Here is a 21957-nt window from a genome sequence, read left to right as displayed (position 1 = left end):
ACTCAATCCTGGGTATACTCAACCCTATAAGCAAAGGTCATGATTTCTAAATTCCAATTGCTGTATACTCCCAGGCTTTCAGAAAAGGGGGGAGGCTTTAATATAACACACTATACACTTAAAAAAAAAAAACAAACAAACAACAACCAACCTCCCCAAATCAGTATACTGGTATTAGAAAAAGAGGAAGATTTGCATTTCCATAGACTTCATAATAGGACATGTATTGCTGAATTTGGGGAAGTTGGGCCCCACTGAATAATATTCTTTATAAATAGATCATGGAACTTCTACTTAAGGATATAGTGAGTAACATAGAATTTTAGTCAGAGCCAAGCTGTATTTTTATGGGACTCTCAGGCATTGACTTTTGCTTCTCATTCAGGCTAAAGAGGGAGCTAATAACTTTTACATATTTTCTAAAAGCACTTTCTCACAAGTGGTACTGCTCAAACACTTCAAACCTCTAAACCTTCCTGCTGTTACATACAGAATGCCAACAGTTATTACATCATTGTAAAAAACACTTCCTGATATTCAATTATACTCATTATGTCTAAATATTTAATTCCTGCCAATATCCAATTTAAATCGTCACTTCAAAATAATTTGTTTCCAATTATCAGGATCTACTAAATTACCTTCTCAAACCAATCACCTGAAAAAACATTACATGCTGGAGAGAATAAAGAGATTTTCCCATTATGATCCCAGGACACTTGCCCAGGGAGCTTCTCCATAATTATGGCACACTGGTTCTCCCAGTGGGTTCTGGCTCACGGCTTGGCCCTCTGTCTTAGAGATCCAAGGAGTAAGAACCCAGAGGGTGTGCCCCAGCAAGCTAGTCTGTAACAACTAAGACTGCTCAGCAAAATTGGCTTGGGTGGGGTCGGGGGTTAAAAATACAGAAGCAGCAGGCTCCTCCAGATACACCAAACAAGTACCATCAAGGAGGCCTGGAAATGTGTATTTTTAAAAAAATTATCTCAAGGGATTTAGCAGTGATTGGTTAACAGACTAGAAAATCCTATCTTATCCAGTTAGCATATCTTGTACTGTTAGATATATGACATAATTTTCAAAGTGTGAAGTTTATCAATATCTCTTTTTCTCTTGAATTAAATGTGTACCTCAGAACTCCTTAATTCTACAGTGACAGTCCCTCTTCTGCATTACTGCTGACAGGGCATTGTATTTCCACCATCAATGCTTATCTACGTTTTCCTCTGTGTTTTACTTATTTCTTTGTTCACCAATGCTTCTTGAACCTCACTCTTTCCTTCTGGGTTAAATTTTCTTTCTGCTAATGTATATCCTTTGGTAGTTCTTTCTGTGAAGGTCTTAGTAGTAAACTTTTTTAGTTTTTGGAAGTTTGAAAATATCATTTTTTTAAAATATCATTTAAGAGTGAAACTTTATTAGGTTACAAAAAGATAAAATGACAGTTATGCCCCATCAGCACAGAGAAGATATTATTATTCCATTGTCTCCTGGAATCCATTGTTGGTTATGAGAAATCAGCTGTTAATAATCTAATTATCATTCCTTTAACAGCAATCTGTCTTTTCTCTCTGATAATGTTTGTCTTTATTTTCATGTAAAGTACTTTTAGTGATATGTGTTTACATACAGATCTGTAGTTAGTTATCATATTTAGATTCCATGTTCTTTTTCAATCTAAGAATTTATAATTTTTTTGAGTTTGAAAACATTTCTATCATTGTCTTGAAATAATGCCTTTCACCCACATGTTGGACTTTTCATTCTATCTCAATATCTTTTTATCTTCTGTTTTATATGCTCCATCTCCTTAACTCTTTGAACTGTGTTCTGAGTGATTTCCTGACATCTACCTCAAATTTTCTAATTTCTCCTCAGCTCCACTTTGCTGTTTCACCCATATATTAAAGCCAAAAAATTTTAATGGCTATGGTTTTCATTACCAGAACCTATATTTGACTCTTTTAAAAAATTCTCCCATTTTTTTCAAAATTTCTTTTTGCCTATTTCTTTCTTTTTCTCTTGAATATTTCAAACAATGCTTATTAAAAACCTCTTTCAGACAACCTCAGTTTTCTCTATGCTTGTGCATTTGCAGCTGTCTTTCATGGACGTTTGTTTTCTTATGTGCTTCTGAGCTCATCTTCAGGGAGTTTTTTTGCATGAGAGGCATCTCTGTGGGGAGGTCCAAATCTTGCCTGTGGACCAGTTTTTATGTTAATATCTCATTCTCATATCATAGGTAGCATGAATTTGGAACCCACTCCTAGAAAGAGTGGTCTTGGGGTTTCTACTTCTTGCAAGTGACTTTTTCCTGGTTCGTCAGTGCCACATACCTGACCTGGTAGACACAGTTTTCCTAGTGCTCTCCCAAGACAGAACTTTCCAGAACCTGGATTTAGGCAGAATTTAGGGTTCAGCTTAACAGCACACATAGCGTGTATGATTTTAACACCTGTCCTGCACAGTTGATACTCCCCTAACCCCCAGGTATATTCCAGTTTTAACATGTCCATAAGGAATTTGATCTTCACTTTCTACATTGAATTCTCTCTTAGAGTAGTGAATAAAAAACATAGAGTCTAGAATCTGACAACTTGGAATTAAAATACCAGCTCTGCCACTTACTACCCATATAACTTTGGGGAATTTACTTAAGCTCTCTATGTCTCATTTTCCTCAACTATGAAATGGGGGTAATAATTGTATCCTCATGGAGTTGGGAGGGTCAAATAAGTTAATGTAGGTAAAATACTGAGAATGATGCCTGGCATATAGCAGGTATTAAATATGTGTTTGCTATCATTATTTCTTACTCTCAAGCTTGCCTAAGTATTAAACATTTTTGTTAATACCTTATATATATGTGTGTGTATATTAACACATATTTTTAATATATATTATTTTATTAAATATATTTTATTATGTTATATATGTGTCTATATGTTTTATATGTTTTCTTTCATAATTTTAAAAATATGTTTTCTATATGGATAGCATACGATTTTCATTCCAGTAGAGAAATATGGCCTTTCTAAAGTGAGGGCATTGTGGTAGCAAGCAGGATATGGGAAGCTTACATTATATTCAGTTGCTATATACAGGATTTGGGGCCCCCGACTTCTCAATGGTTGAATTCTTTTTTCCTCATTAAAAGCTCGGCTGGGCTCTGCTATCCTTCTCTACTTCCCATGGCTGTCACTGCTAATCTTCACAAATTCATCTTTATTTTGAAGGTCATGGAACTCCAGAGATGTTTAGATGTATTTGAGCTGGCAGGAGAATTATTTTACTTCATTCATTCCTACATACAAAAGGTTTTTTATTTTGTGTTTTACCATTTTATTTGACTACACCAGCAAGTCTGTTTAACTGAATGTGGTATTTTCACAAGGAATAATGATCTGAGGGAAGTGGGCCTGTTCCCGAAAGCAGGATTGTGGATGCTAGTCTTGGCTCCATTTCTGGGGTTTATTAAAAGAGTGTTTATAAAACTACTCTATTTGTATTTACCAAGAATATTAGTGGGAGAAAGGGGGAAAAATGGCCTGGGACTCAAAATTCTCTGAGGATAAATCAATCATTAAGTAGATCATATTTACATGAATAACCAGGACTTGATGCAGTGTATCAGCCTACTCAGCTCCTAACCACAGGTCAGCAAAGATTTAAATGTACAATCAACCTTCTCTCATTTCTCAGAAATAAATGAAAAACTAGTCAACTAACCAGCAGGCTGCTCTGAGGTTTCTTGAGTAGGAGAGTCTGAAAGAATTATTTCACCAACCTCGTGCTATCCTTTAGCTTTCCAAGCCCATGAGAAATCCTAGCAAGCTGGCTTGCCTGTTCCCCTATAGTTGCAATAAAGAGCACCACCTTTTGTGAGCTTCTGTCTCTCCTTTCTTTCTTTCTTCCTCTTGGAAGCCTAGCAGTAGCTGTGTACATTGCGGTGATGTGTAGTTTATTAGAGGCCCTTACTATGCATTAAAACATCAATTTTGATAGAAGAGCCCCCAAAGACAACCTTGAATTTGGTAGGGAGTTTGTGCACTCCATAAAATGATGTACAGAACTGTGTGTGCACACATGTGCATGGTTTGGGGGCTGGGGTTGGGGGAAGGGGTGTGTAGCACTACAAAGGGGCATTGGAGCCAAAGCACATTGAGAAACCCTTAGTCTGGGAATTTCTGTCTGCATGGCCTCATTCAATCTACAAACTGCTAAATGGATAGAGTTACTAATAAAGGGCATGGCTTTGATGTGTATTACACAAAAATGTTTCTAAACTATAAGACTGAATTGAGTAACTGTTCTAATTTCTGTAGGTAGACCCACTGTTTTATCAGAGGGAGTGAACACATGGTGGATAGAAAGGTCGGAATTTAGAATTTTAACCCCAGTTGTGTCAAGGTATCATTAATTCATTTATCAATTAATTCAACAAATACTTATCGAATACCTACTAAGTGTCAGGCACTGCACTAAACTCTGGACAATGAAGAACAGCACAGACATAGTCCTTCCTTTCTTGCAACTTATAAGTTGTGTGCCCATAACCAAATAATTTTGCTCTCTGTGACTCATTTTTACATCTGTAAAATGGGTTGTAGTAAGGATTACATGAGAAAATGTATAGAAAAATGATTTATAAACTTTAATGTGTTAGGTATATTGATGAGATTTTACACAAACACACACATAGACACAAGGCACAATTGTCTTCTAGTCACTACAAAGTGTAGTGAAGGACTGATGAAATTTGGCTAAAGAGATTATGACATACCTCTTCATATTTCTCAAAAAAGGAGGTTTTGTGAAGACCCTGAGGATGACGAAGGCTTCCTTCAAGAATTTTTTGAAGGAGGCAGGTTATAAATTATAAAACAACCTGAGCATTTTTAAATCTCTTCTGTGTTCATACTCTTGGGCTTCTAGAGCAGCACTAAAAGGATAATCCGAAAGACTTCAAGGTCAAGGATAGAGACAAGATGATGTAACAGCCCACCTGCAGAAATACCTAGAACAGCTGGTCCTGGGAATATCCTCTACCCAGACCCCAGGAAGCAAGGGAAGGTTCTACAAAGGGGCTGAGAGATTGGCCTCAGCTGTTCTTCTCCACACCCAGTTTTCTAAAATCATCCTGAGGTGGACACTCTAGACAGGGCTGGACAGACAGACACAGACAAAGAAGATCAGAAAAGCTCCAAGAGTCTCTTGTGATGAGTCTACACCTCAGCTGTCTGTGGCTCCTCCTCTTTTTCTAGACCAAGGACACGTGTCAAGTACGTGTCACAGAGAAAGGATAAAGATGAATGGTGTATTTTCCAAGGGGCTTGAATTATGACATTCCCCCAAAAGAAGGTATTATGAGACAAGGAAGGGAACCAGAATGACAAATTCATGCCATAAATCCATCCATTACTCCTATTTCCACTGTTTCTACCAGTGACAGAGCCACTGTCAGCTCTTACCTGGGATGTGGACAAAGGCCCTTTATTGCGCCCCTAATGTTTTCCCTAGACCTACTCCATTGCATTCTACATAAGAAAGTCAGTGTTTTTTTTTTTTTCCAGCTAAATTCAGTTTATCTTTCCCCTGTTTAAAACTATTCTGTATCTTCTCTTGCACTTGGAAGAAACCTCAGACCCTCTGCTTTGACCTAGAAGACCATGCATGATCTGCCCCTTAGGATCTCATCAAAGATATCTTCCACTTTCCCTTCTTTCCCTATACTCCATCCACACTGGCCTTTTTTGATTCCCCAAACTTTCCAGACTTCTTTTCACCTCAGGACCTTTGCATAGGCTGTTTCCTTAGCCTGGATGGCTCTTTTCTGGCTGATTCTCCTCACCTGCAAGAGGCCTCCCCAGCATCCTGACCGGGCCAAGCCCTCCTTTGCTTTCTTTTTCTCTATTACAGAACTCTGGTCACTTATTTTGAAGCACCTGCCTCAGTTTGTCGTTTATGTACCTGTTTGTTTATTGTCTGTCTCCATGAATGAACTATAAGCTCCAGGAAGGACAAATCTTATTTGTTTACTCACCATATCCTAGTGCTTTAGACTTATGATGGTGTCCGAAAAATATTTATCAGAAGAATAAATACAAGTTTGAATTTCTTTCTCCTCCATTTTTCTTACAGAGAGCAGAGGCGATTATGTAGGCCGTAATCTCCCTCTGTCTCCAAGCTTTTCCACATGCAGTTGCTTCTGTCTGTACTGCCTTTTCCCCTTGGCTGACCTCCAAACTTCTACTCACTCTGCTTCAAAAACCAGCACCCCCTTTCTTCTTTTGTGAAGCTTTCTCTTAGAGTCTCTCTCTTTTGTGTCTTCATTCTACCATACAGACGTCTGCTAGCATTTGGGATTCTGTGTTGGTATTTCCGTACCCCTTCCCTTCCACTGCAACTCTCTGAGGACGGGAAGCTTATCTTACTCTTTCTTCTTGGCATCTTCAGCCCCAGTGTGGTGTCTGGGACACAATATACACATGATACACACATTTGTGAGGAGCTTATTGATTTCATACATGTCACGGAAAGAGAAGGGCCTGGGGAAAGCTGGCCACTCCTGGTAAACTCTGCCAGGTGACAGGCTGGTGGTGGCCTCTGTCCTAGGTTCCTCCTGCTGCACAAAGGACAGTCTAGGAACAGGGCGGATGGGCTGTGCCCTGTCCTCCCACCCGCCCCACTCAGAAGTGAAAGCAGCCTGTGTCCATGCCGAGATAGGGTTTTCCCTTCCTTTGAGAGGGGAACATTCTTCAGGCAGATTTTCGAGCTGAAGTCATCCAGAACAAAAGCTGCTCCCCAGCTGTGGCCAGGCGGCTGGCGCCCCTCCCCCGCAGCCCTGGTGCCGTCACCACCTAATGGCAGAGGGGTGTGAAGGCTTCTCGGGAAACATCTGGTCGGGGCCACTGTCAGCCAGGGAGACCGAGACCTGCGAGCTCCCCAGCCAATTGCTTGAGATCGCTGGAGGTGCCCGAGCTGAGAGACAGTGAGGAGGAGGAGGAGGAGGAACAGCGTGCACCGCCTGCCAGGCCCATTCCTGCCCCTCTTCCTTTCCCTGGTGGCCACCACTGGACGTCCTTCTGGCTAAGATCGGGAACTTGACCCCTTGAAAGTGAGGCGCCGTTTCCTGCTAAGGACACAAGGTCTGAGGGGGGAGCTCTAGGCCTTTGAAGGCCACCTTCATGTTGTCTGTAGGTAACATGGGCATCGAGACTGAGTGTGTTTCTATTCACTTAGGTCCATGTGACTGCCAGGATCTCCCAACTTCTTTTAATTAACACTGTCTCTCTTGACCCCCCTTCCCAAAGGACCCTCATGTCCTCCTGGTCATTTTATCCCTCTCCCCAATGAGACGGCTGGAACACCCAGACAACGTTCGAGATCTTTCTTTCTGTCTCTTTGTGCTCTTGAAAAGCAGCTGTCTAGACAATGGTTTCAAAGGTACTGTGGAAACGGCTGGCGACACCTAGCTATGTTCAGGGATAATTTTTTCTTTTTAAAATTTTAACTGCTACTTGTCCTGAAGACCAAGAAAAAATTCAAAGGAACAGGTGGGAATTTTAGATTCTATGGGAGGCATTGGGGGCAGTCTTGCCTGTCAATAATGCCCTAAGTCATGGCCACCCAGACACTGCTGGCAGGTCTGATTTTCCCTTCTGAGGCCTTGGAGCGTACACCTAGATGAACATGAGTTTCCATGTTTTGAAGGTCCAGGCTGGGTAGTGAATCGTCTGTAAACTAGCTGCTGCCTAACACAGCAGACATTATCTTAATGGTACTGATAGATCAGGAGTGTCACACATCATTAAAATAGCTGATTGATTAGAAGAAAATAATTAGTTGCCTTGCATTGCAGGCAAGCCTTTTGACATACCAAGAAGGAGATATGGAAGGGGCGGGGGACGTCCATCCATCTTTTGATCATTTGTTTTTCCTCCAAGGTGATGAAAAAGGCCCTGATAACCCTTAGGGAAGGGAAGGAATATAAACAAGTCTTAGTTCTTCTCTGCCATTTACTCAGAGAGAAGCTGTCTGCAGACTTTCTGGAGTGTGGTGTGTTTATTCCAGTTACATAGATACACTCCTTTAAATCAAACACTCTGTTAGTGCCTTGGAGTTGTAAATCAGTGATTCTTTTCAAGTGACTTGATAGAATGTGATATTCTACTTTCCCTTGACAGGATATAAACATAGAAACCTAAATATTATAATCAAGGCCAGCCATTGGCAGGACTATGAAGAGGGGCGTGTAGATTCTAATAACTTTTCAATGCCCTTCTTGCCGTCTGTGGTATCTGTCTTACTCTGGATGTTCAATAGTCATCCTCTTTGTCTACTTGGGAGAGAAGTTGACAAACTTATTTATATTTGGGAGTGATATGGTTTAAGGCATTTTTATGCTCAGAGATGTTTGCATTTTAGCCAAACGCACAAAGAATCTTGAGCCAAAGGATGTCTCTGGATGGGCCCTGTCAGTATCCTGGAAATCAAGCTGACGACTCCGCAGGCCATCGGCCATCATGATGACAATCCTGTATGCTAGGAGGGGTGAGGGCAGAGTAAGAGCAGATCTGGGTCCTTTGGGAGCCTTCAGCTGGCTCTGAGATGTACCTCCTGCCTCTCCCCCTACACCTTAGCCTCCACCGTTACTTAAAGGAGCCACTGTTGCAGATGAAAGTATATTATGCTCGCATTAGAAAATAAAACGGTGAAACCCCTTGGCCTGGAGAACAGAGTCTGAGTTTGGGAGTCAGCTGGAATTGGACATTCTAGCCCTTATCAGCTGAGTGACCTTGGGTACATTATTTAATGTCCCCACAATAATTGAACAGGATTATTATGAAACTTGCAGAATATAATGTAGGAGAAAATGCTTAGCCAATAAATATTAGTTTTCTTCCCTTTTAAAAAATAATCAGAAACTCTGAATTTCACCTGCATATAATTTGTTGACTGATAACTCCTAATTAACTCGTACAACTTTTTTTAAGATAACATAATTGACTTTTTTCTGAGCACATAAGTAATACAGGTTCATTGTGAGAGTTTTGGGAACTAAAGAAAAAGAAAATAAAATCTATAAGTTTTCTCTAAGCAGAATCGGTCATTTAAAAAAATAAAAAGCTTTATTTTTACAATGTTTTTTTCAAGGTAAATTCCCCCCCACACACACGTACACTTTTAATGTTTGCTGTCATACTGCATATTCTGTTTTGTGGTTTTCATTTCTCCTTTGATACATCATGAGCACTTTCCCACACTTTCCCATGTCATTAAACATGCTGTGTGTGTGTGTGTGTGTGTGTGTGTGTGTGTGTGTGTGTGTGTGTGATGGTTGCTGCCATCACTGGGAGAGCCCATTAGAAAATGACACCTGAGAAATAAAACTTAAGGTCCTTCTAGGACAAATGCCAATCATTGAAATGACCACTCTCAGGGAAGGAGTAGTGGCCACCTTTTGGTTGCAGTTTTTAATATCCTCACTTGCAAAGCTGGTTCTTGTCAAGACCTGGCGTTCTTGTTTGAATGTTTGTCTCTGATATGGCTGGATATGGAAGTAGGGGTGGGAGGTGGTGGATTTTAGCCTAGTTCTCCTTCTACTGGCCAGAAGTCTCCTTTGCATTTGATGACAAAAGGCTATGTTTCAAATGCAATTATTGCAAAGGGTCATTCCATCCCCACAGCTGGCCCCAGGACAACTAGAGGTGTGGCATGAGTGGTTTTTGAATGAATAAATACATGTGTGAAGGAAGAGACCTTTCAGTCATTCAGAAATAAGTATGGGTTACAGTAATCTCAGCATGATATTATGAGTCATTTTTAGGTTGCTTAACTTCTCTGTGCCTCAGTTTCCTTACCTGCAAAATGGAGATGATAATAATAGTACCTACCTCATGGGGGTATTGGAGTATTAAATGAATGAATACATGTAATGTGCTTTCAACATTGCCTGGAAAGAGTGAGTGCTTGATAAACATAGCTATCATCATCATCATCATCATCACTCTGTGCTTTACAACACATTCCAATGTTTTTATAGTGAGCCCAGTCGCTCCCTACACAATATTTTTTAAACTTTTTTTTTTTAAAGAAGCAATGCATAGCCAGGAGAACACACCATTTTAGGACAGTAAAGTGAAACAGGATTGGGAGATCGGCTAGATAGCAGGAAAAGGAAGTTCTGATGGAGACAGAGAAGGGCAGAAAAGAAAACAAGGGAGGGAGAAAGGCCAACAGAGAGCAAGGAAGGAGAAAATTATGGGCAGATCAGAATTCAGCAGTGGGAAGGGCCAGGTGTGCGTATTTTTAAAATGCTCCACGAGACTTGAGTGTACAGCAAGGACAGAGACCTGCTACTCTAGGACCTAGAGGAGGGAGCTCATAGAACCTTCTGCTGTTCCCTGTCTTCTAACCCAGTCTGGAAAGGGGAAGGGGACTACGAAGGAGTAAGGGTAGGATTTGGAAGATGAGGAAACCAAAGTTTGGAAAGATGAAGTAATTTGTGAAAGGTGTCTGAGCTCATGGCTGGCAACATGGGGTCTAGAGCTCAGCTTTCAGGATATGCAGACTGGTTCTCAATACTCCCCCACCCCTGCCTGCCAATTTCTTTCTGTACTTGGAGACCTAAATGTCAAAACTGGTCTACAAATTCAGCATCTGCACCTTAGCTGTTAGGGTGGCCACATACAGAGGGTGGAATGAAGATGCTGGCCGGTCACAAGTACCACCAATGGCCTGTGGAAAATTGGAAAATACCCATGTGCTGCCACCTCCCCACTCCCCCACGTCTTCTAGAACTCCCAGTCCTTGCAAAGAATAGTCAAGGCAGGTTCCAAGCCAATTGCTTAATAAATTAATAGCTCGTTGTATTCCCTTGTACAAGATGTGAGGGAAAGAATCCACTAGATATTTTTGTATCACAAGAGCCAGTGTGTATGTGTGACTTGACTGAGAAAGACTCAGAAATTTTCTCTATTCCAGATTGACGGGCGTGGCTTCCGGAATTCCAAGCCTTTGCAAGTAGCTTGGCTATAGCATCTATGAAAATATTATCATCTTGCGGTGGTTTTTTTTTTTTTTTTTTTTTTTGCATTTATAGTGTATATGGTGTTACAATTTACAAATAGTAACCAGACTGAAGTATATTTTTTAATATGCAAGGATATCTGTATTGTTTTTCTGGCACTCCTATTACTGGATTATTGGATCAGATACTAGTGTTGGTGTGGGTGTGTGCCCTGTGAGAGCTTCTTCTATTTGTTGGTTGGTTTATAAATGGTTGGGAGCAAACAAAGACTGGAGCCCGGGAAGACTGTTGAGCGGAATGCCGTCTTGCAACACTTAGGCTAGTCTGGAATCTAAGTCACAATTCTTTACGAAGATGCTGTGTTCTTTGAGAGGAGAGTTGGTGTAAAACTCAGGATACTTCAAATTAGTCTAACTCTATGTTTTCAGAAGTTATATTTTCTTCCCATGTCAAAACTTCAAAACACTTGAGAAAATAAGTAGGAATGTCTTTGTGGTTATGAACTTTAAGTGAATGATGGCAGAGATACGTGCCAAAATAGGATATTCTTCCTTTTCCTCCTACCTCTTAAGGCGGGGGTCTGGGCTTGTTCACGCCTGTGACCGGCAGCAGGCCGGGGACGCTCCCGCAGAAGGCGGCGGGGGCGCCCTTTGTTCCCGCGCAGCCCCGCGGTTGCTCTGGAGCTACGCGGCTTGGGGCCAGTAGATGGCGTGTGGCGTCAGGCTGGGGACAGAACCGCGGGCACGGGGACGCTCGCAGTCCGGAACAGCCAACTTTACCGCAGAATTCTAAACTTTAGTTAGGAATAAAAGCGGGATCATTTTAGCTATTAGATATTGTGCTGGATAACCTGGCTCCTCCTTTCCAGGATGTCTAGTTCACTCGTGCTAGAACTCAGGCCCCATTTCACTCGTTCCTTAAACTGGAAATGGGTAAGGCTCCCCGGGTCCCCCCACTGGTCCGGGACTCTCCTGAGAGCCTCCTAGGACGCCGTGGGGTGGAGCAGCAGGACAGGCAAGAAACACATCCGGGGAGGAGAGAATGAGGACACCACTCCCCACGTGCTCCTAACAACCCACTCATCCCCCTGTCCCCAGCCCGCCCAAGCCCGGAATCGCAGTGCCGTTTCTGGAACGTCTACTGCTGGAATCGAGTTAGGGACAGCTGATGACATCTCTTAGGTGTTGGAAATAGATAATTTAACTTAATCTGCTTGTTTTCAGTCTAGCCCCTTGGCCCTGCCCTCCCGTAGGCCTGGTGTCCCTGACTCCTGGAACTTCTCTAGAGAATAAACTTCCAGTGCTCGAAGGGGAGAGGCGAAGGGAAGGAAAGGGTGAGAGGACAGTTGTCTGGCTGTGTGGGGGTGGATGAGGGAACCTAGAGACTTAACTGTTCCACCTGCTACAGACCTTCAACAAACTCAAGTTGCAGCCCCACACTTCCTCCTCATTTTCTACGGTACTTACTGGTACGCTAAGGCCTGAATCTTTCTGGGGCTCTAAAGGGAAATTGTTCTTTAAAAAAAAAAAATCAACATTCTCTTTATCAGATACCTGTCATCAGTTAAATCTCTATTCTATATTATCATCATTTCCTACATTGTAAGTTCTACTTTTCCAGGGCAGAATTTCCCAGTAGCCTTTGAAGGGAGGGAGAAGGCGTGTAAACTAAGTTCTGCCAATTGGACATACCCATGAGAAGCTCTGACTGGGTTCTGAGCACCCATTTTGCAGGTTCTGAAGGTGGAGGCAGAGAGCAGTGGTGGCCGTAGCATCCTTGCCAGGCCACTTGTGTGTGAGATTCTGGCTGTGTTCCTGTGAGCTTAGCCTTGAGCTGCTTTTTCTGCAGACCTCCCAATGAGGCACTGAGCTACTAATAACTCTTAGTAAATTCCTTTTCTGCTTAAACCAGCCTGAATAGTTTCTGTAGTTTGCAACTTAAAAAAAAAAACGAAAGGAAAGAAAAGAGAAACAGAGAAACTAAGAGATTGGTCCACAAAAGTAGGAAAGTAGGGTGTATCTAAAATCCATCAGAATCTATTATAAATGCAAGATTGGATTTAGTGAAGGCAGGAGGGCAGAAGGCAGAGTGTCTTCTGTTATGCACCAAGAGCTAGATATTGGTACTAGATGCCAGTATTGCTTTTCCAGAGGAGGTGTTCTCTGACTGTGGCCACAACCCAAGATGGAGAGAAACTCCATGACATGGAGCTTGGAAATGCTGACAAAGCCAACTGCTTCTTTACCTCCCAAAAGAAGCAGTTAGAAACAGCAACTTCAAAGTTGCAGCCTTAGCCAGAAAGACCCTGAGCCTTTCTCTCCCTAATTGAGGCTTCTCTGCAAGACACCTTGATCAGGCACATTGGAAAAGTTCAGGTTTAGGGTGTTGTCTCCTTATGAGAAGCTATGGTTTCAAATTGTCTTTAAGAAGTAGTCATTGAAGAAGGACTAGGGAAGGACAGACCACTGATGTCAGAAGTAAAGGGAGGGAATCTTTAGGTTTAATGACCGTGCGCACAGGATTTTTGCTCATGTCTACATGAAACATGCAGCGGGTAGGAAATAAATAGAACAGAAGCCAACTAAGATTTTTAGGAAACCACGTTGTCAAAGATACTCCAAGCCTGCCTGGCAAATTCCAGACCTCTAGGTCCACACTAGCACCAAGAGGTCTGTGGAAGCTGTACATCCCCCAAGAAAGCTATATTCTTTATTACCCACCAAAGATGAATCCATAGGGGATCATTAACAAGGAGATTATCCCAGAGGGCAGCTTCTATAATAGAATCGTCAACCAAGCAAGTGTCATTGCTATCCCTCTTCAGCTGAGTTTGCTATTTGCTACCGATGCATGACTGCTGAGTGCTTCCCATCTTCTATTTTTTAAACTAGAAGTCTAAAAAATTTTGGTTATCCTGTTGCTTCTCCATCATTGTATAATGTGGGTATTGGGAAATAATTTACCTTTGAGCTTTGGGCTTTCAGTAAGCATCATTCTTTAAAATTAGCATTACCCTTACTATTTAAATAGAAGATTCTTCTGAAGAAGAAAGACCCCAGAATGAGAAGGAATGTGTTCTGGACTCACAGCATGACTCAGATATCTTAGCAAAGACTGAGACCTCGAAGGGCTCCAAACACCACTAAGAATCATCGTATTATCTTTCTCATCTGTTGGAAGTTTTTTATTTGCGGTTGATGAATTGGGAAAAGGGAAGTGGTCCAGAAGGGATTAAGAGGGGTAGGTGGATAGGATATAGGTGGCCATTTCAGATGGAGCATGGTCAGCTGTGAACAGAAACCCTGTTGATCCCCCAGGTCTGTTTGCCCCTTCTTCTCTGATCCTTGCAATGACCTCCTACTTGGACTCCATCAAAATGGCTCCATCCTTCTCCCTCCCAGCCCAAAGCTCATAGTGCAGTTAATCTGGAGGTCAGCTGAGGCGCAGGTATAGAAAAAGAGTTTGGAATAGGCAGTGGATCGTTCCCTGCCCACAAGTGCTGTCTCATTCCTTTGATTTCCTTCATTTCTAGTCAACCTCATGAAATAAATAAATAAATAAATAAATAGAATAAACAAGTACATAAAACCAAGACCTTCTGGGTATTGCAGAAAGCTTAAGCAAGCCAAGAAGGTCTTTGTTGTATCCAGGTAATGTGAGTAACTTTAAAACCTCAGAGTTCTCCAGTTAGAAAGACTCTTGACCTTTTTTGCCAACTCAAGTTCTAATACTTCTGCCCCTTCCCCCCGAACCCCCAGTGTTCCTTGCTTACCTCTCTCCTTCTCTTCCTGCATGACTCTCGGGAGTAATAATCTCAACCTACTAACTGTGCCCATGTTTGAATGTACAAGTTGGCCTTTCCTCTGTTCTTCCCTCTTCTTCCAGATTCTAGGTCTGATTTACCTTTTTACACTCCATCACTTCTTAAGGTATGATAAAAAACTATCCCTCCCTAAGAATTCTGATGAAGCTGATAATTATCTTTAACCCTTCTACACACAATTAACAAAACCAGTTGGGTTTTTAAGCTTTGTTTTGCTTAGCTTTTACTTATTGTTAGAATGCCTATTGTTTTGGCAAAAAGTACTCATAAAATATTTCAAAAAATTCAGAAAAGTAAAAAGGAGAAAGTGAAAATCTGTAGCATCCCAAACTCAGTATGTCTAAGGATAGTCTCCGCTTCTCCCCTGCCTTATTCATGTCCTTCAAGCTTCTCTCTCTAATCAAAGCACCCTTGGCTTGACTTTTTAGGCTGCCTCACTTAATTTTAGAGAAATATAGATCCTGTTTGAGATCCAAAGAGGCATTTGTCAGCATTAAGGGCCTCCCTCATCTCCATCCATGCCCACACTGTTTGGCAGGTGTTCTTCATAGTTTGTGGTTTGGGATTATGGCTGTTTCCTTGTTTCATTCATGATGGGGAGATTTTTTCCTTCTATTTTTGTTCCATTTATTGTTTTCATTGGATTTTTAGAAAGGAGAATGGCATTAGTGTTTTTACTCTGCTGTCTTTAACAAGAAGACTTACTTTTCAAAATAATTATGAGTCTGCTTTTAATTTTCTACATCAAGAAAAAGTTAAAGCAAGAATGTATAGAATTCTAGTTAATTTTCAGTTGTTTGGGTGCGTGATCAAGAGGAACTTCCTTGAACAGCAGTCAGTTCTGTTCTGAAGATGGCCTTCCCATGGCACTGGTACCCTGGTTAGAGTTTTCCCAGGGAGAGATGGCCTAGCTCCCTGGGAGCTATCACCATAGATTGCCCATGCTGAGAGGGCCGACCACAAATTACACCAGCTGCAGACACTTACACAGCACATGTAGGGAGAACAGAGGCTGATATCCAAAGAAGTTATACCTCAGCTGCAGAACAGCAGGAGCCTCAGAGAAAGGCAATCTACAAGTTACATGTCCCTCCTCCTATCTCCATGAGGATCTGTAACTTCTCCGTGATCTAGACTCCATTCTGGGAAGGAGGAGGGAAGTGGAGATCTTTAGAAAATAGAGAATAGACTCTGCTAGGGAATTTCAACATGGAATGGAGTGAAGTAAGCCTCCCTCCCCTCCTTCTTTTTCTTTTTTCACCCTGGAAGAGACTGTTACTTAACAAGTTTATTTCCACCATCTGTAGAAATGAGAGCTTCAGAGCAAGATTAAATCAGTTATAGAAAATAAATAAGCTACTGTTTTTGTACATCTGATTTGGAAGGTGTTAATCTTGACCCTGCAACATCTGCAATTTTAGCTCCATCTTTCAGCAAGAGGCAGCCGGCTAGAGGGGAGACTGCGTGGGCCTGGGCCCACCATTGACTCCGCCATTGACTCCTGGCTCTGCCGCTAACTAGCTGTGTGATGTTGGTTAAGACACGTCGCCTGCTAGTTCTAAATTTCATCCACTCTAAAATTAAGGGGTTGGACCAGATCCATGATTTTCAAATGTTCTTTTGCTTTTGTTTGTTTGGCTGCAGAGTACTTTTTAAAAACAAAATCTTACTTAGATGGCTAATATATAGAACAGATACAGTTGGAGTTTCCTCTGGCAAAGTGGGGAGTAGGTGTCTAGGACCACATGCATTAGGGGTCCCCGGAGCTCCCCCAGGAGTCCCTAAGTCACCTCCACAGAGCCCTTCCCCCGCGTTCACTTTCAAGACCACTGAAGACTATGATCTCCTTGGTCCTTTTTGATTCTAATCCCCAGTGATTTAATACCTGCCCAAGGCCTGGAGTGGCTGGCAGTGGCACGATGGAATAATCTGTTCCGTGGTCTGTGGGCAATTGAGGAGATTGGCATGAACTTGTTTATTTTATTATTTTTTTATTTTTTTATTTTTTTTTGTGAACAACGCAATTATCTTAAAGTCAAAACAAAAAAATTTCCAGTGTTTCATAGTGGTTGAGAGTTCTCTCATTTACAACCAAAACAAACAAACAAAAAAGCTTTAGGGAACCATGAACTAGAAATCGGGTCCCCAACGTATGATCAACATGGCAGAGTGACATCCTGGACCTAGCAACAGTTTAGAGTGCCTGGTTGTCTGTCAGCTCACTAATCCTGAAAACACCCCAAGAGGAATGAGCCCCATTTTACAGATAAGGACACTACAGCAGGTTAAGTAATCTGCTCAAATATCATACACGATTTACAGAGAATTGCAACTCTTTTTTTTTTTAAACATTTACTATCATATATAAGATGCTCAAATTTGCAATCTGTTACCAAAGCCATGCATATGTCTCATCCCACAGAACCTACCATTCAGTGACTCTTAGGGCATTTTTGCACATGACATGGACAAGGAAAATGTTTGAGACAAACAATCTGAATTTTAAATGCAGATCAAAGGTCCTTGCAGCAGTTAAGAAAGCCTGTGGGTATTTCAGGGAGGTTTACTAAAAAAGCAGTCATCTTCCCCTCCATGTCACAGACTTATATTTTAAGAAGCTCAGCCATTCCAGTCCATGCAGAAAAATGCTCTCAAAGGAATATTTACAATGTGGATCTTATATTAAACATTTGGTTTTATATACTTAAATATTTATAAAAGCATATGTGGAATAAATTTTAGTCCACAAACCTAAGTGTGCAAAACATATCAATTTCCTTATTTCTTTAAATCAACTTAATTTTCTGACTCTCAGCCTCTGTCCTTCCTTTAAAATGGCAAAAACGTCTACCTCTTCCTTGCTGGGGCCCCCCTCTCCTTCCCGGAGTCACACCAGGAGCTGGAAGTTTTCCTTGGAATGAGAACAATTGAGGAAGGTGGTCTAAACTCCAATCTTTCAAGGTATCACTGGCGTTCCACTGTGAAGCCCACAGTGGTGCCGTGAATTTTGGTAGTGCCATTGGGGTTAAGGGACTTTGCAGAGAGTGCCTCCCTCCAGGCACAGCAAGAAGCCATCTCCTCTGGGTAGGGCTGGCTACATGGACATTCAACCTTTATAGTCTCACAGGGCTGCACGCCCAGAAGGACCCTGAGCTTGTTTTAATGCTTTGCTGTTGCTGGGCTGAAATTTGAACAAGGAGTTTCACAGTTTCATTTTGCAGTGGGCCTTGCAGATCACCCAGTTAATCCTGCCTCTGGGTTTAGCCACCACCTCCTCTGCTCACTTTCTTAGGGGGGGGTCTGAAGTCTTCCCCTATGCCCCATTAGGCAGTAGAGGTTCTTGTTTTTTCTCTCTCTCTCTCCCCCCTACTCTTTGCCCTCCACTGCCTTTGCCCCTCATCCTTGGACTCAGGGATGCTTAACATTATCTCTTCAATGGACTTAGGCTTTTATAACAGACAGGAAGAGTCACAGACAACATCAGGGGCTTCTGCCTTCCATCCTGCAAAAATCCCAGAGGCAAGGAAGCACGAAAGGGACTGGTTCCTGCTTGAAAAGGGAAAACAAGGGGAAAAAAATATGGTGTGGGGAGAAAAAACATACCTTAATAGTTCAGGATATTATTCTGCCACATATATAGTTGTGTTTAGTTATTTTTATAATTAGTGTTGATGATTTTACCACATGAAATGGCTCTGTTGGATCAGAACCATAACACATACTTCTGCACTCATAAAAGGCAAGAGCACAGAGACCTCAGCTGGGTATTGTTCTTGGTAGGTGAGCATATACTTTATAGCGCAAACTAGGACACTTGTGAAAGAGGAAGAGGTTGCTATTAATAATCACACCAGAGCAGGGGAGTGAACTGAAACTGCTCCAGACAAACTGGGGTACATGGGCACTCCACATACAAATGATGAAGCAAGGATTTGAACCCAAGTCTGTGTGATTCCCATTGTTTTGATATTAATTAGAATAATCTGTGGCCAGCTCAACAGATTGACCATGAATGCTTTATTCCCCATCCTTTCTGTTGCTTTCCTGTTGACATGGCCTGAAAAAAAGCTAGGTTCACAACTGGAGAATTTTATTCATGAGAAGCCCAAGAACTGCATTCCTCAGTTGCAACTGGCCAGTGCTCCAGGCATGAATGAGGGAAGTTTCATCTCCAATATTTACTGAAAACAGACGCTGAAGTTTGAGAAGCAAATGTAAAGTGCTCATTCCAAAAGCCTCTTTATATACATGTTAAATCAGTTTGTGGGAAAGAGACCACAGAGATTGTTTAAACATTCATACTGATGACACAACTGTTCTAAAATATGCAGTTCCTTGTAGTTATATGTGGAATTAATTGCATATGGAGGAAGTCATCTTTTGAAACTGGATTGAAAGGAAATAGTTCATAACTTAGTGATATCAACATACACACCGTTGTACTAGGGACACGGCTTCACCTCTTTTTTCTTATCTTAGCCACTGTCTGAAGATGCTGTTTTCTCACTCAGGGTGTCATGATTCAATTATGTAGAGCTCTGTGGAGAGAAAAAAAAAAAATCTGGGGGCAGAATGGAAGAGATGTCACTTAAGCACAACTGGGACTGTCGGGAGGCTTTCTGACCCTGGATTCTGGAGTTCAGCTCACTTCTCCATGTCCACCGTTGGTGGAGAATTCTAGAAAGTCAGTCTCTCTCTACCCTTGAATTCCATCAGGCAACAAGTCGCTTGAAAGCAGATATCCTCCCTGACCACACAGCACATTCCAATATTCATCCTTAACTGAATTACCCCAAATTCTTAGCAGGGACTCTTGTTAACCGTAAGCAGTTAGATGGCTGTGTTTAGAGAGAAACAGCTTCTTCTCCGCTGCGCTCTAAGGGAAATCAGCAGTCGCTTCCTAGAGATGGTCTTAATATTGCTCCAGCCCCTCTGTGATACAATCGGCCCTCAAGCAAAGCCCTCAACCAAAGGGGTGGAACTCCCCCACGCTTCCTTACAGCAGTAATCACACTTGCAGTACATCTGTTGGTTTTCAATTTCCAGTCCCATTAATTCTTCCTTTTTTAACAAAAAGATATGAAGAGTTGAGAATACCCATATTCACTTTGAAGTCCCCTCACTTAAATGGGAGATTTGGGAAAAAACCCAAGACATGAGGCAATCCTGAAAACATGAATAAAAGAATATAAATATTTCTCCAGCCTCTCGAGTCTTCATTAAAATACACAAGAGGAAGAAACCGGTTTGCCCTTCTATATTTAATTTGGACTCTAACCTCTTTGAAAACTTCAGCAGTATGATTAATTTTAGCTTATCTTATGGAATGTCTCTTCACCTATAAATAAGTCTATTCATCTTTAGAACAGCATAAATATGCCTCCCGTTTTACAGCTATTTTTAAATATATCTTACATATAATTGTAATAGGATCTATTTCCAGGATGATAGCTAAGTATCAGTTACATTTCTATTATGCTCTAATAGTTTCATGGTTGGGAAACTTATGCAAAAATAAGCTTACTTGGATGAATATGAATACAGTGTTAAACAGAGTGACACGAATAAGTCAAAGAGAAAAGAGAACCTGGTATTCAATCCAACAACACTGAAAAGAACAAGAAAAGAGAAGAAAGTGGGAGAGAAGGAGACAGAAGTGGAGGGAAAGAAGAAAAAGAAGACAAGGAGGAAGAGCAGGAGGAAGAGGAGGAGGAGGAAGAAAACAAAAGCTTGGGAGTTTTAAGTTTCACGTGAAGATGTAGAAATTTTCATTAAAAAAAATTTTTTCCTGCTAAGTAGGGACTGGACTGAAAAAAAATTTTTTTCTATGTTGTCCCACAGAATGTTGGAAAATTGGTGAGACAGTGAATAGAGGATGTTGGGACGGGCATCAGGAGATCTTTCTCTACCCTTCCATCAGTGGAGCGTCTGATTCTTCACTTTTTAAATCTCCCAGAGTCCCAGGCTTATGTGAGAACCACACGTCCACATAGGAAAGTATTCTCTCTACACTGACACACTAAGCACAGCATTGCATGATTGGATGTCTTGAGGCTGAAGATGTCCTAAGTTATTTTCATTGTGAAGTTATATTCAATAGTTAATAATACTTATAACAATAATATATGCTTCAAATTGGTGATAAAAACAAACTGTTAGATGAGAAATGACATACTTGGCTATTAAAAATTATATTGCTAAAGAAAAAAGTTACGGATTTGGTTATTTCTAGGGCCACAATTCATTTCTCATATTAGAACTCAAGTCTTTAAAATAAAAACTTAACACATGGGGAATTACACTTGGGACTTACATGTGGGAAATGAATTATCAACTTTTCCTTCCTAGGTCATCTCCCATCGGAAGAATGGACTTTCTGCTAGAAGACAAAGGATTTGCTTTTCTCTGGAGAAATATCTCCCCATTGATAAATAATGAGCAAATGCAGAACACTTAAGTAGTGTTCCCGTCAGTAGTGTGAACCATGTCAGCACTAACCAGCTGGTCCTTGTCTGTTTTGCAGTCAAAGAAAACAGGAACTCAGCATGCACCCGAGTTCCCAAGGATGGGAGGCTTCGATTTGCCAGGTGTGTGCATGGGCAGAATGCCCAGTCCCAAGTCATTTTACAAAAAACCTTGCTCAGGCATGGCCAGCAAAACTGTGGCAATCCTAGGAAAGCAAGCAGAAGCCACCGTTGCTATTTCTGCAACATGCTTACTCTCTGCAAGGCATCCTTGTATTTTCTCAAATTGGCAAACAAGTGTTCAGATAGCAGATTAGAGTCATAAAAGACAGTTGGAATGGTAGGCAACTCGACTGTGTTTTTTATTGTTCATCAAGTCGACACAATTATTTCAGTAACCAAATGTGCATTCAGAGGAACTGAGAATGTAGAAGGCAGAGGTAGTGAGTGAAAAATTAGAAGATAACTGTCACCTTTTACTCATTTGCTTCTTTGTGCAGAATCCAAGAATCGGGATCCTATTTATTAACATACTTTGCAGGCAAAGCTTTCAGGTATTCAAATGTAATTGTTGTGTAGCAAATCTTGGATAATGCACTTTGCTTTTGTCTAATGCAGAAAGGTAAACTGGAATGATA

The 21957-nt window shown here is 41.4% G+C and overlaps 1 protein-coding gene across 1 annotated transcript in view; it reads left to right on the top strand.

The window, feature by feature from the left end:
- Nucleotides 1-21542, top strand: part of MSRB3 (methionine sulfoxide reductase B3) — a 226249-nt gene extending 204707 nt beyond the window's left edge. Inside the window, exon 6 of the mRNA XM_045553428.1 lies at nt 21204-21542. Coding sequence (XP_045409384.1) covers nt 21204-21290 — 87 coding nt within the window. The 3' untranslated portion in view covers nt 21291-21542. The remainder of the gene's footprint in view (nt 1-21203) is intronic.
- Nucleotides 21543-21957: the final 415 nt, after the last annotated feature.

The sequence above is a fragment of the Lemur catta genome, chromosome 6, assembly GCF_020740605.2.
Source record: "Lemur catta isolate mLemCat1 chromosome 6, mLemCat1.pri, whole genome shotgun sequence".
Classification (NCBI taxonomy): Eukaryota; Metazoa; Chordata; class Mammalia; order Primates; family Lemuridae; genus Lemur; species Lemur catta.
This window is presented reverse-complemented; position numbering and strand designations above follow the sequence as displayed.